The following is a 14,017-nucleotide window of genomic DNA, read 5'->3' as shown; positions in this document are numbered from 1 at the left end:
TCCACAAAGACAGCCAAGGCCATGTACTTGGGAAATATTTTCACTGCTTTTTTTTTCAGTTTTAAAAACATTTATAATTTTAAAGCTATGTTCTGAGCTGAGCAGCTTAAGAACACAGTACCTTACCTTTGTGAAAACACACTTACTTCTAGAAGATACCAACAGAATCTGGTGTAAGTACATATAATTATGATACCTATCATTAAAACATCATTATTTCTGGAAAACATTTATGACACCATACAAAGCATCATACACAAAACTTCTTCAGAGGGCAAGAGAAGAAACACATTTAGCTACAACAGTAAGAACTTCCCGGATTTTTGTGGCCAAAGTGGACGTACAATAGGATGTTAGGGATCATAACTACGTAATCCTATCTAAAGTGCTACAGGAAGTGCATTAAACATCAGTTGACATTCATCTTTTTCACAACTACTTTAAGGAAAAGTGAAAATACACTATGAAAATATGAAAACAAATTCCCAACGCCAATAGTACCAACAGTATCTTCCTCTTTCCTCTTGAATGCAATCTGTCTAGATTTCATTATAAATTAGAAACAAACCTCCTCCTGGGAAGGAGAGCTTTTTGAAAAGTAGGTTGGATTGGAGACAGTGAGCATGAAAGCAGTTTAGAACAGCAATTATTGCCTTCATCTGAGTGTTTCCAAAAGCAAGTAATACTGCTGGATGTTTGCTTTCAGAGAAAAGAAGAATTTGGTCCATGTTAACCACTACACTTACTCCGAACATGCTGGAATATTTTAAAAATGAGAAAGAAATATTATGTGCATTTTCAAATACAGAGAAACAAAGCAATTAGGACTACGGTTTTTCATGTTGATACGGATGTTTTCTTGTACACACCACAAAGTGGGACAAATGCTAATTATCTGCATGACTTATGAGCTCAAAAGATACACTCCTCTAGTAGACTTGGCCCATTCTACGGTAATAAGAAGTGCACATCTATTTTCCTCACATGGCAATATTCACAGAAGAAAAAGGAGAAAGTAATACATACTGTCAGCAAAATAAATTTGCTGTGTTGCCTGCAAGAAATCCAGAATGCTATCTGCCTTTTCATCTGTGTCTTTTAAGGCTGCTGCTCCTTCTCTGTTGCTTTTGTCAGGCTGATATGTAAAATCCACACCGGTAGTTTTAGTTAGCAAGCCAGCTGCTCTCATTTTTTCTTTCTGTCGCTTCTTTTTCATTTTTCTCCTTTTGTTTTTGCTGATTTTGGAGCTGTCTATCTGCTGCAGCTGTAAATTATCTTGAACAAGAGTCTCCTGCATTCCAGATTCTACTTGTTCTCCATGTAAAACATTAGAATCTTGTAAACTGTTCTTTAGTTTCTTTCTTCGAATGCGTTTTCTCTTGGTTTGTACTCCATGTTCCTCCTCTGCAGATTCAAATACGAAATGATACTTGTAAATAAAATTTGTAATAAGCACTTTGGAACTGCATAAAATGATACACTACTCCTTTCAAATTTTGGGACATCTGAGTGTCTCTAACTTTACTTTTACGATTAGAATGCCTTTGAGTTCTACAATGTCAAAGCCAACTTCTGTGAATGCATTAAAAAAAGCTCTTCTCCCTTTTACTTTCAATGAAGACTGTATTCTCCTTTGTGCTACGTATTTTAGAATATATTACACATAATATGGTTCTGCACAGACAGTAAAGCCAAAAGAAGCATCAGGGCCAAAACCAATGTGTGCAGGCTGGGGAGAATGGGATAAGGAGCTCTCCTCAGAGGTCCACACTACCAGCTACTAGACTTGACCAAGAATGCAAGAAAGCAAAGTAATTCACAACGAAGGACTGATGCATCCCTCCATGACAGTACGGTGCTTTAAAAACATCAGACATCTGTTTCTGATTCTTCTACTTTCTTCTCCTTAAACATCATTGTTCTTTGGGGTATCATACTGCTAGCTCGCCTTTGGATATCATCTTTCTAGAGAAAGCATGCAGGGCATCAGTGACCTTGGCAAGTACTCTGTGTTCCTTTAACAGCCTGCCTTGGTTCTGCCATTCCCTTGCTACACTGTAATTTCCTTATAAGCTAATTCTTCAAAAGGTTCAAACATCAAGGGAAAGAAGTCCCTCCTGCTCTCCAAGACGGCTTTCATGTTTCTTTATTCATATCTTATCACTGTACACAAAACTAGACCTCTGAATTTCTGACCCTGACCTCATTTCTGACCCTGAACTGACTTGCTCCCACACAAGTTCACTTCTGAATGCAAGCCTTCCTGGCACTAGCAAAGGAAGCCTGCCAGAATCCATCCTCCTTTTGACTGCACTGCTGCTGAAATCTGTATTCAAGTCTATAATAATTTCCTATGTAATTAACTAAAATTCCCTCTTCCATAGTCTTAACAAAATGCTCACACATTTAATCACGGAGCCCTGAATACCAGTGTTCCTCTAATGCTCTGCCATTATAAGTTAAGCCATTTATCCTTCCCTTAACCTCTACCTGCACATTTCTAAATTCCTCTCATCACACCAAGCCCAATTACCTGATTTTATGCAATTCTCTCTAGAATCTTTGCTTGTCTAATGCCAGAGTGATCCAGCAGAGACATCTGGAGCCCAAATTATGTTTCCAACTGATCTGCGTGGTATCCTGAGCTGCCTCTGACATCCCCAGAGCATTTGGCTTTCTCATCACTCCTCCCCTCCAGTCTTTGCCTCTATTTTCTCCATAGATAGAGGCCTTCTCTTTCATTTCTGTTTCTTTTTCTGTCTTGAACTCTGTCAGCTCTGAGCCACTTTCTCTCTTTAAATATCACTACAAGACTTTTAGTTCTTTAGCTGACTGATGACTCACCACAAAGCAATTTTCTATACTTTCTATGAAGAAGGCTGCATAAAAATAAATTTGCTGTATTGTAATTGAACGGCACAGCATGTTAAAGACATACCAAACATCACCTCATATCCACAGCGTGGAATGTTTTGCATGCATGGTATTTGAGCAAAATATCTTTATACATGATTTGGGCATATGGGATATGGGAAAAAGAATGTCTATGTGGTCCCGTAGGAATAAAATAGCAGAACTGAAGGCAGATATGAATGGTGAAAGATAATATAAACAAAACATCAGTGTTTCATCTCAAGATCTTAATTTGGAATTTCATGGGAGTACTTGTGTTATAATAGGTGAATTCCACTATAAACACAGTTCCTTAAAATTTCTCAGCCCCCTGTTAACCTGAACACACTGTTTGCTAATACAGCTACTCTAATTTGGGCTCTCATCAAAGTGGTACAACACGTTTTTATGCATCCAAGAATCCCTAAATCACAGCAAAACTATGGCATGTTGTGTAGTTAAGCGCTCTCAATTGATTTTAAGCCACCTGAAAGAAAAATGGTGCACAAGGGAAAACAGGGCTTAAGATAATTTTGTTCCAAATCCAGAAGTTTCCTTATCTGTGACAGATCAGAACAGCACAAGGTCTGAAGAGAGCAGGTGAAAGTGTCAAAATGCAGATTTATTGTAGCATTCCTATATACCAGTGTTATTAAGATTACCTGATTAAAAGGAAATTAGAACTGGACTGAGCTTCCTCCAACACAAGAAACAAATAAAACTCAAGACATTACCAAGTTCCCTTCACCTTTTTATCATTTTTTCTCACATATTATAACAACTTACCAGTAAGACTGAAATTTTGCTCTGATTATTCCAGTTTTCCCCCCTTGACAACCCCTGCCTGATGTACGGAACTAGTCATGGTTTGACACCAGCAAGAAATGAAATTAGATGCTGAGAAATGCAAAGCAATGTACACAAATTGATTAATTTGGACAACTCACTGCAATGGTCACAGTGAACTGTTCTCAATATGGGAAAAGCAAAACAAAAACCAGATCTACGGGAAGCTCAACGAAAACATATGTTCAGTGGGTATCAGTGATCAAATCAGCAAACACCTTGTATGCGTACCAAAGAAACAGGATGGAAAATAACAACAACATTACGAAGCTATTACATAAATCTGCTATACTCCTCAAGCTTGATAGATTTTATTTCTTAGCACAGTTCCAGCACAAGGTGTTGTCAGAAAAGAACATGACTCTCATAGAAGCTATCAGAGACATGCCAAAAAGATATGTATTACTTGACTGAAACAAAGATTAATAAAATGGGCTCTATTTCTGCCTCCTCATGCAAGAACATGGTGACATCTAATTAATCTGAGCAGTTTCACAAGCAAATAGAAATAAGTAAACACCTGTTTTCTGAACAATACAGTTAACTTATTAAATTGACAAGCGTGCAGTAAGCACAGAAGCCAAGAGATTAAAGGGATTCAAGAAGTGGTTGTTTATTCAGGCAGCAAGGCTACTTGATTACAACAGTTATGCTAATACATAAATAGGAGTTGTAGAAGAAATATAAACCATAATGTTTAAGTCACATCCCACAGAGTGATATTAAATAAAATGTTCAGTGGAAGACACCTTGCATAACTTGAGCTGCCTAAAAAGTATGTACTTAGTGCATACTTAGATCTATGCTCCCTCTAATAAATCAGAGGCCAGAATTTTCTTAAAGCAATTTGCCTCATCCTAAACCACCTGCAATGGAAAAGCACCCCGATGGTCTTCACCATCTCTATCTCCCTCCCTCTCTTAACTACAGAGGAAATGCAGACAGTGAATTTGTATTAGATATTTCCAACAATTGAGAAGAATTAGTCTCTTTTACAAAAATTGGCAATACGGAAAAAGATTCTTCTTTACGAGAGCCCCGGAGTCTGGCTCTGATTTTTTATTAATTAACAAAATCCACTGTCCTGTGCACACAAACTTTTGATTGATTCTCAGCATTTCAAACCAGCAGGAATTTCAAAAATTTCAGTAGATATCAACCTGGCTGCAATAATTTTTCACATGGACTGAAGAGGCTTATTATGTCACAGTGTCACTGTAAGAAAAATGTGTCATGTATACTAACTACATAAGCAGACTTAATGACAAGTTAGATCATAGAATCATAGAATGATAGAAGGCTTGGGTTAGAAGGAACCTCAAGGATCATGAATCTCCAACTCCCCCACCACAGGGCTGCCAATCTCCACATTTAATACTAGACCAGGAGCCAGGGCCCCATCCAACCAGGCCCTGAACACCTCTAAATGAATATAGATACTTAACTAACACAGAAAGAAACACCAGCTTTTGACCATACAAACTATACTCACAACCTTGTCCCAAACCTACAAGATTCTTCTCTCTCTGTACCTACCACCTGTCACCTCTCTCCCTCCTGTTACCCCTCTTTGCTCCACATGCAACTTAGTTTATCACATAATCTAATTATCCAGAAGCAATTGCCTTCAATCTGTTTAGCCTGGACTTGCTGTCCTCTGTCTGACTGAGCAAAGTAGCTTCCAGATAGAATGTTCCTGAGCATTTTTCAGCTATGGTAATTTCTTTTAGCCTTAAATAAGCCTTAATAGGAACACTCTTCAGGATCTGTTAGGAATTTAATTTTTTTCCCCTGACTGGATTATTTTTAGCCTCTCTTGATGTAGTTTACCGTGCAGATGCACAGTCACACTAGTCTGACTGACAGAGTGATGTAAAAGTGGTAATGAATAGCCTGAAAAAAAGGCAAAAGATAAATAATTTATTAACAACTAATTTTATGTGGCCTAAAACATAAAAAAATCTTCTCCATGGAAATCTCATGTCTCCTTAACATAACATGGGCACAGCTCCATCAATGAAGACTTGCAGATAGTTTATAAAAACTACTTACTGCATTTTGACAATGAAAAGTTCACATCCAGCTTGTATCTTCGGGGGAAAAAAAAAAAAAGCATATAACATAAATAACAGTTTACATTACAACTTTGAATTTGCTGACTTTATTTATTAATCTCTATTATACTAGGGAGTTATTTTATGTAATTTATCAGCAGCTGGAGACACAAAGAGATTAAATTCCATAAAGTAAGAGTAAACTACCTCTGCTGCCTCTGTCTCCCACTCCCACTAACCATGACTATGAACACATTGCTCGCAACTACATGATTGAAAAGAGCTTCAAGTCCAGCTGTATTTTTCAAGTGCCTTCACACAACAACAGAGGAAAACATCCAGGGAAAGCATCACGTAAAACAATGAAAGCAGGGAGACTATTTATTCAAGTGTCTGCAAGTCTAAGAAAGGTATGGAAAGTTTCACAGCATGCCAAACTCTATGTACCCGAAAACAAACTGATGATGGTAAGGATTTTTAAGGATTCCTAAGTATTGGAACTTTCCTTTAGAACAGCACAGCCCAAAGAAAAAGAAGATAAAGCAGCCTGAGGAAAAGACAGTCAAAGAACATCCTCTGAGCTCCTCTATAATGCACTCATCATAACTCAAGTACAGTAGCTGGCTCTCCTGCTCAAGGACCAACTCCCACAGTATGCTTTCCAGACCTTGTTCATAGTAGTTCTGTTCTTTTGCTGAGATGAAACAGGACATGAGTCTCTCTCTCTCCTGGTATTTCATCTAATTTAAACTTTTTTTTTTTTTCTCTCTGATATACCAGATGCATTTTCCATGTATCAAGCAGTCAATGCAGAATAATTTCATTTTGGTTTAGAATCTTGAAAGAGAAAAAAAAAAGTTATTTTTCATGCAAATTAAAATATCAGCAGGCTATAATTTGACTATGATCGAAAAACTTTGGTTAACAAATGCAACAAAATACAACGTTCATTATACAAAGAGCAATACTGAAAAGATCTCAGGAGCACAAGACTGCACATAAATATTTTCAGTCTCTTTTTTGGGGAGTGCAGTAATTTCATCTGATAATTTGAATCAGAAAAAAACCCACTTCTCATGCTCTTAGTGATGATCTTCAGCATTTTTGCTGCTGTTGAATTGGTAAATGCTGCACATCTCTTGCAACCCTACACATAGCAAGGGGATTGAAACTAGATGATTATGGTCCTTTTCAACCCAGGCCATTCTATATGCTGCTTATCACAACTGGGTGCTACCTTCCTGATTTCAGGCAAATTCAGTTAACAATGATGACAACAATAAGTAAAGGCATATACCACACAGTGCGTTTCTACCATGAATATTTACCTGGCTCTATACACAGGCAACTTATTCATAAACTCTAGCAAACTCCTGCTTTTTATACTAATAATTCCCACAATTTTTTTTATTTTTTTATTTTTATTTTTTGACTGCAAACAAGTACTGACATTTTCACAGTTATTTTTCACACTGCAAAATCTGACTCCTGCTTGGTACAGCCAACTCAGTGACAGGTGAACTCGACTGTTTTTCCCCAACTGTATCACTTGACAACTACCTGGGTTTCACCTGCTATTTTTGACAAGCCAATCTATTTGTAATGACACTGTAACCAACTCTTGTCATTACCACAGTTAATATCTGTGTATCAACAAGAAACCTGACCTCCCAAGTCACTCTTTTTTACCTGATCAGCTATTATTGAACATAAGTTTTGACCTCCCTCTACATTGATGTGTGCTGCTATTGGTCCAGTTACCAATTCTGGGACTTTTCCTTTTTACGCTACGTCTCAAAAACCTTTGGAAATTTAAGGAAAGCATATCAGCTGTACCACCCGTAACCACATATTTCCTGACTCTTCAAAGAAATCCAGGATGTTTGCAATTCCCTTTTTGCAAAATTCATGTTATCTTTCCCACATAATTCACAGCTCTTCAGGCACCATGAATCTTATTTTGCATTATAATTTGTGCTAAGCTGCCTAAGGCCAACACCACAATAACAAGCTTGCAGTTCCCTGGATGGTTTAAGAACTGTTTTTAAAAACTGGCATCACAGTATCCATCCTCAAAGTCTTTGATAACAAGGGAATTTTGAGTAAGTGGTTATGCATTAGTGCCAGCTATTTGGTCTTTCGTTTTCTTGAATTCTTTTAGATTTTTTAAGTGAATCAAGTCTGATACTGGTGATCTTATTTTACCACTATTTTTGTTCCATGATCACTAAATCACACGCACTTTGAAAAATCTCAATAAAGAATCTCCCTTTGCCTGCCTTGCTGAGTTTTGACATTTAAATATCTGAAACATCATTTGAGTATGAGTTCAGCTTTTTAAACAGATACGCAATAGTTTCTATCAACTTCCTTTATTCAGTTGTTTAGTTGTGTTATCTTCCTTTCACTTCTTCTCAAGGCTTTCAAGACAGGAGGTGGGTGCTGGACTTGTATTTCACATATGGTGTCCTTAAGTAGCTCCCACGCCACCTGGTGTAGCTTTTTTCTCATAGCTGCTGTCTTCTTTGTTCTTCTTGGTAAGAATCTTTACTTTTCTGTAGTGTCTTTTCTTAAGTGGATCAAAACTGTTGTTAATTTTGTCGGTGTTTTGGTAGGTAGTTGAGCCTAACTGCAAAACAGCAATGTGCCTCTTCTGAACCACCGCACACAACTTTACTCAGGATGAGGTCCAGGGTCAAACTTCCTCCTTCAGTTCTATTAACCAATGCCTTAGATATTGACTGTGTCTAAAACGAGGCTTTGCACAACACTCTCATTTGTGACAGTCACATAATCTATACAGGGAGAAACTGAAGATCCCATTACTGCTCTGTATCTGCTGCTTCTCTGATCTTACAGTACACAGCAGCAATGTGTATTCACAATCCCAGCTGGATACATGATGAAACAGAATCTGAGCTTGCTTTGCTCTCTGATACGTACAGTCAGTACACAAACACATTGATCTAAGGCATCCAGGAGACATTTGAAATTATTCCAATGAATAAATTAATACCAACGATATGTTTTGGGCCTTCTTCCCCTTTATGCAAAATGTGCTTTATGAAGCCCCTTTTGTAAATAACAACTTTGCTATTACAAATTCAGTACAGTTCAGTGACTTAATATTTAAACAACAGGAAATATTTTGACCTTTTAAAAATCTTTCTCATTAATGTTATTTCTTAATTTCAAGTTCCTTGTCTTTATTTTTGCTTTCTTGGGGTGATGTGCAAACAACCTTTGTATGGAGGCATCACAGAGCATTTCCTAACTGGGTTCAATGGTGAGCCCCAAAACCACTGAAAATGACTGCATGGATTCAATGAGGAAAACAGGGAGCTGAGCAGATTTCACAGCCATGAAAGCAGAATGGAGATTCAATAACAACCCATAATTCTTCTGAAAGCTCCCAAATCAGAAATGTTCAAGGAGCCTAAAACTGCCTATGGAGTTTTTAAAGTTTAGCAGCTGCAAAGACTAATTGCTTCTAAATACAGAACTCTTCTTAGTGTCTGGCTAATAAGATCACGTTTTTGTATTTGAACAGACAGCATCACCATGAATTGGAGGGGGAGACTTGTAACATTTATATTAAAAAAAAAGGAAGTATTTTAAACATTTGGTGACATATGTATACTTAGAAACCTTATTCTTTCTTCTATCTTTGTATGCAACTGCTTTATATTCAAAGAGTTTACTTCAAAATCTTTTTTTTTTCAGATCTAGATTTCAGTGAATGTTTATACAATCCAAACTTCTCCCTTTGCTCAGAAATGATGAGAAAAGATGCAAGCTTAAAATCCTTATCAGTTTTTAAAATGTTATTTCCAAATACACCAGCTGAAATGTGTAAGAAGGTATTGAGACTACAAGAGCACAGAATATTAAATGATAAGCAACCTAATGGAAAAATGGTAGTTTTCCCTTGTGATAAGCGACACCAAAGTGCAGACCTAAGCTGCAATCTAACAGTACACAGACGCTGAAATAGCAAAATTAGGATACTTAGCAATAAAATCCAATCTCAATTTATCAATTTTATAATCGAAGTAATAAAATATTTCAATGTGATAAGTACTCCATTCAATTACTGTAATATTTTACAACATTTCTTAATTTTTTATATCATATGCAATGACCAATCACATTCAACATCACATGTGACAGAGTTGCCACAGCTACTATTTATCACATGGTTCTCTCAGTGAATCATAATTCAGAATACATTAGAAAGTCTGGAAGAATGCAAATCTTCCAAGTGCTTTTTTTTTGCATGATTTCCTTACTCCATTTGTCTTGGAATCTTAACTCTGATTTTAATTAAATTTAATTGATAGTTGGACTAGATGATCCTGGAGGCCTTTTCCAACCTTGGTGATTCTATGATTCTAATTAAACGTCAGTGTGTGTAAGCAGTTTTGTAAAAACAGGGATGAATCAGGGTCCAGGTTCACCTTATTTTTATCAGTCACACAGTAAAGCACTTTCTTTTAAAGAACTACTGAAAACAATAAGTAATGAATACTGTAAGTAATTTCTTTATGACCAAGTATCCAATATTGAGCTAATTATACACATAAATATGCAAACAAGCATGCTGTAAAAAATGAGGAATACCATAGGAAAGATTCTGGAAAGTAATGTAAACCATTCAATTGCCAATCTGTAATAGTTGGGAATCTGGTGCCACAGTTTTTTCCAGTGATGTGTGCAGTTCTTTGTTGCAAGCTGTGCTGCACTGAGGTTCGCACCTGGCCAGAGCTGTGAGGTTATACTAGGCAGATCTTTTTTCAACACTGAGCACTCTTGAAACACTGAAACAGCTTTTCTATAGGAAAGTTAGCTTGCTCATGAACAGACAATAGGATAGGTGACTTTCTAGGAGTGAAAGCTCAAAATAAGGCAGAACAAAACCAAACAATATGTAAACATATCTCTTCAGTCTCTACAAAGTTTATCTCTTTCAGCAAATGTCTTCTCATCAACTAAGGACTCTGTCCTGACTTCTCTACTGGACAACTGAAGTGTTTCAAAGAATTAAACAAGATGTTAAACTGTGATTATCCCTAACAAATGGCAAAGAAAAACAACAGCAACAAAAACAACAGAGAAGCAACAATACCATCCTCTACACAAATAAACGTCTGGGAAAGGACTGAAATAATTTTGATACATTTTCCCAACAAGACAACACATACTGTTGTTTCCTAGGAACTGACTCCTCTGTACTTCTGCTCTATGCTTTTAGACCGCTGTGCAAATTGTTACTGGGATAACATGGATCACTCAGTCTATCACTTCTAGAATTCCTTATGCTGCTACCTAAAAGTGAAGCATGTAAAATGGCAATGTGAGCACAGTGACCTATCTGTTCAGTTTAGTAACATGTCATGTTCTTTTTACTTCCCAATTAGTTTGGTGAAAAACAGGAACTGCTCAGCATCTCACTGAAGGACAGTATGTTTGTTTGAAAATGAGGGACTTTCTGCTTTTCAGTTACATGACATGACATGTGAAACAACGATGTTCATTTGTCTAAATATGACATTACACTTCATACAAATCTTGAAATGTCATCTACCTGCAGAACACAGTTTCTTCCATCATACATTGCACCCTCAATCCAGACTAGTGACGGTGCTATTGCTTTTTGCTTTTACACTACCTGGTACCTTTACAAACTGAAAATTATTATTTTTTTTTCCATTTCATTGAACTTGAGGTATTAACAGTGCTAAGTCACAGACTACATATGACACAGACGTGCATCATTTTTATTTCCCTTCAATATACCCATGCATATACTTAAGTGAGTATTACTGTCCATCTCACATGCTTTAGGGAACTGGCTGATGTATGCTACTACTAATGCCATTGAGAGGAAGGCAAATTCTCTCATTGGCATAAAAAGCTATTGCCTCACAGAAAGAATAAAAGCATTTTGAAGAGAATTCATTCCAACACAAGCACTTAACTTCAGTGTACACTAACTTTCAAGTAGGAGGTTCTCCCTAAACAGAATGCCCAGCAGCAGTTAAGAAATCGGTGATAGAAGGAGAGGGGAATAAATCCAGTTCTAGGCCTTAATGATTCTTCCTTTTTACATTTTTCCATTATGCAATTTGCATCCAAGTCTTTTTGGACTTAGGGAGGACAAAGTTTCAAAAGAAAACACATTTCCCTGGCTTAATTTTAAACCAGTTGAGACAGGAAAACTGAGCTGTAACCAAACAATGCTTTGGCCCTGATGAAACTGGAAAGTATGGCAGACATTTTTTGCTAAAGATGCAGAAATTATTTCCTCCAATACTTAGGTTAGCCAGGTCATAATTGATTTTTCTCAAGTGCTACATCATAGAAAGCTTTCTGACACTAAGGAACTGTACGAGTGCTGTTCCCAAAGTAATGTCTCCTATTTTATTACGTTGGCTTACGACACCAGAGACAAATATTGATGTTATGGCAGCAAAGGTTGAACCTTCTCACCAGTATTCTGTTACATTTTGTTGCCACGTGACAGATGGCAGCAGAGGGGCAGTCTGACACAATGGCATGTGAAGTGTGGCACCCATGGAAGTGTGGGGAAAGCAAAGGTATGGAATTGAGTTCCTCCATGGAGAAAAAGCAGCATTCACTGACATTCATCAACTTTTCAGAAAGGGTGGTCAGGCACTGGAATGGACTGCCCAGGGAGGTGGTGGAGGGGTGTTCAAGGAAAGACTGGATGTTGTGTTGAGGGACGTGGTTTAGTGGGAGCTATTGCTAATAGGTGAACGGTTGGACTGGATGGTCTTTTAGGTCTTTTCCAACCTTGGTGATTCTATGATTCTATGACTTGTTGAGTATTTCTGGAGACTAAACAGTGGATGTGAACACAGCAAGATGGTGGTGGTTTCAGCAGAGGCAACGTTGACAGTGGGAGACCTCCACTGGTGCAGGTTTTTATGAACGCAGCATGCAGGCTGTTGTTCAGCACCAGTGAAAATTCAGAGCTAGTGATGGTGACTACGTTGAAAAACAGTTTTTGTTTTTGTTGCTGAGAATTTGCTGCATCAAATAATGTTATTGTGCTCTTTTGTATCTGTTGTAGTTTCCACAGAAATAAATAGGAGGCACTACTTTCAGAGTATTCTATATTCAGAGGCCCATGACACACCTCAAAAAGAATTTGTTTTGGAACAGTATAAAAATTCTTTCTTCATTTTACTTGTTTTGAACAAAAAGGAGCCTGCTCATAGGCTGCAGTTACAATCTTCGCATACCTCACACTAAGTCTGTTAAGCTGAAGGTGCTGGATTTGGATGAGAGGAAAACAGGTTTGAGGTCACTTTCTTAGTTTGTTGAAGTAGTAACAGCTTCCTGAACATTAATTAAGAAGTGCAAATCAGGCAGAAAAAAAAATCTCATTGTAAATGCAAATGTTTTCCTGGGATCAGAGTACAGCTTCATTTGGCCTTTTCCTTCAAACCTTCAGAACACACATCTTTTACAGCTGATTAGACAATACTGGCTGACTAACTTGGTATCATGAATTTAAAATGATCTGTGTGCCTCTGGAATAATTTTATATCTTACATGGTTGCTACTGTTCCTATCTGTACCAAAAAAAACTCTTTAACACTCTGCTACTCTTACTCTGTTGGCTATGTTACAGGAAACAAAACTAAAATGGTTTTCTCTGTATTTATTTTATTTTTGGCATGAAATGTCTAAATGCCTGTATACTTTTATACTTATTTTTTTAAGTGAACGAGTTATGTTCTATAAAGGTCCTAAAGATTCATGTTTTTTATGCTCAGTTCACTCAGTTCACTTTCAATTCTTTCCAAAGGACAGCTCAGCAAATTGGAAAATGAAACCAGCAGGTCAAGGGAGGTGATCCTCCCCCTCTACTCTGCCCTGGTCAAGTCTCACCTGGAGTACTGTGTCCAGTTCTTGGCTCCCCAGTACAAAAATGACAGGGATCTCCTGGAAGGAGTCCAGCAGAGGGCCAATAGATGATAAAGGACCTGGAGCAACTCTCCAATGAGGAAAGGCTGACCGAAATGGATCTGTTCAGCCTTGAGAACAGAAGACTCAGAGGGGATCTTAATAATGTTTATGGACTCGATGACCTCTGGAGATCCCTTCCAGTCCCTACAATTCTGTGAAACTTAAGGAGAAACCAAGTAATTTTATAATAAACTGATGAATAGCAATAGAAAGCAGGACAGGGACTAAAA

At 37.4% G+C, this 14,017-nt stretch overlaps 1 protein-coding gene across 6 annotated transcripts in view; it reads right to left on the bottom strand.

Moving 5' to 3' along the window:
* The window catches only part of ERICH1 (glutamate rich 1), a 73,586-nt gene that overhangs the window by 30,889 nt on the left and 28,680 nt on the right, over positions 1–14,017 (bottom strand). For all 6 annotated transcript variants that reach the window (XR_004158990.1, XR_004158992.1, XR_004158991.1 and 3 more), the window contains exon 3: positions 1,027–1,404. Coding sequence is in view for 1 of the 6 variants with exons in the window: in XM_031552602.1 (XP_031408462.1) it covers positions 1,027–1,404 (378 nt within the window). In the remaining 5 variants the exon portion in view is untranslated. The remainder of the gene's footprint in view (positions 1–1,026; positions 1,405–14,017) is intronic.

This window comes from Meleagris gallopavo, chromosome 2, assembly GCF_000146605.3.
Source record: "Meleagris gallopavo isolate NT-WF06-2002-E0010 breed Aviagen turkey brand Nicholas breeding stock chromosome 2, Turkey_5.1, whole genome shotgun sequence".
NCBI classification, from domain to species: domain Eukaryota; kingdom Metazoa; phylum Chordata; class Aves; order Galliformes; family Phasianidae; genus Meleagris; species Meleagris gallopavo.
Note: the sequence above shows the minus strand (reverse complement) of the source record. Positions and strands in the feature narration are given on the sequence as shown.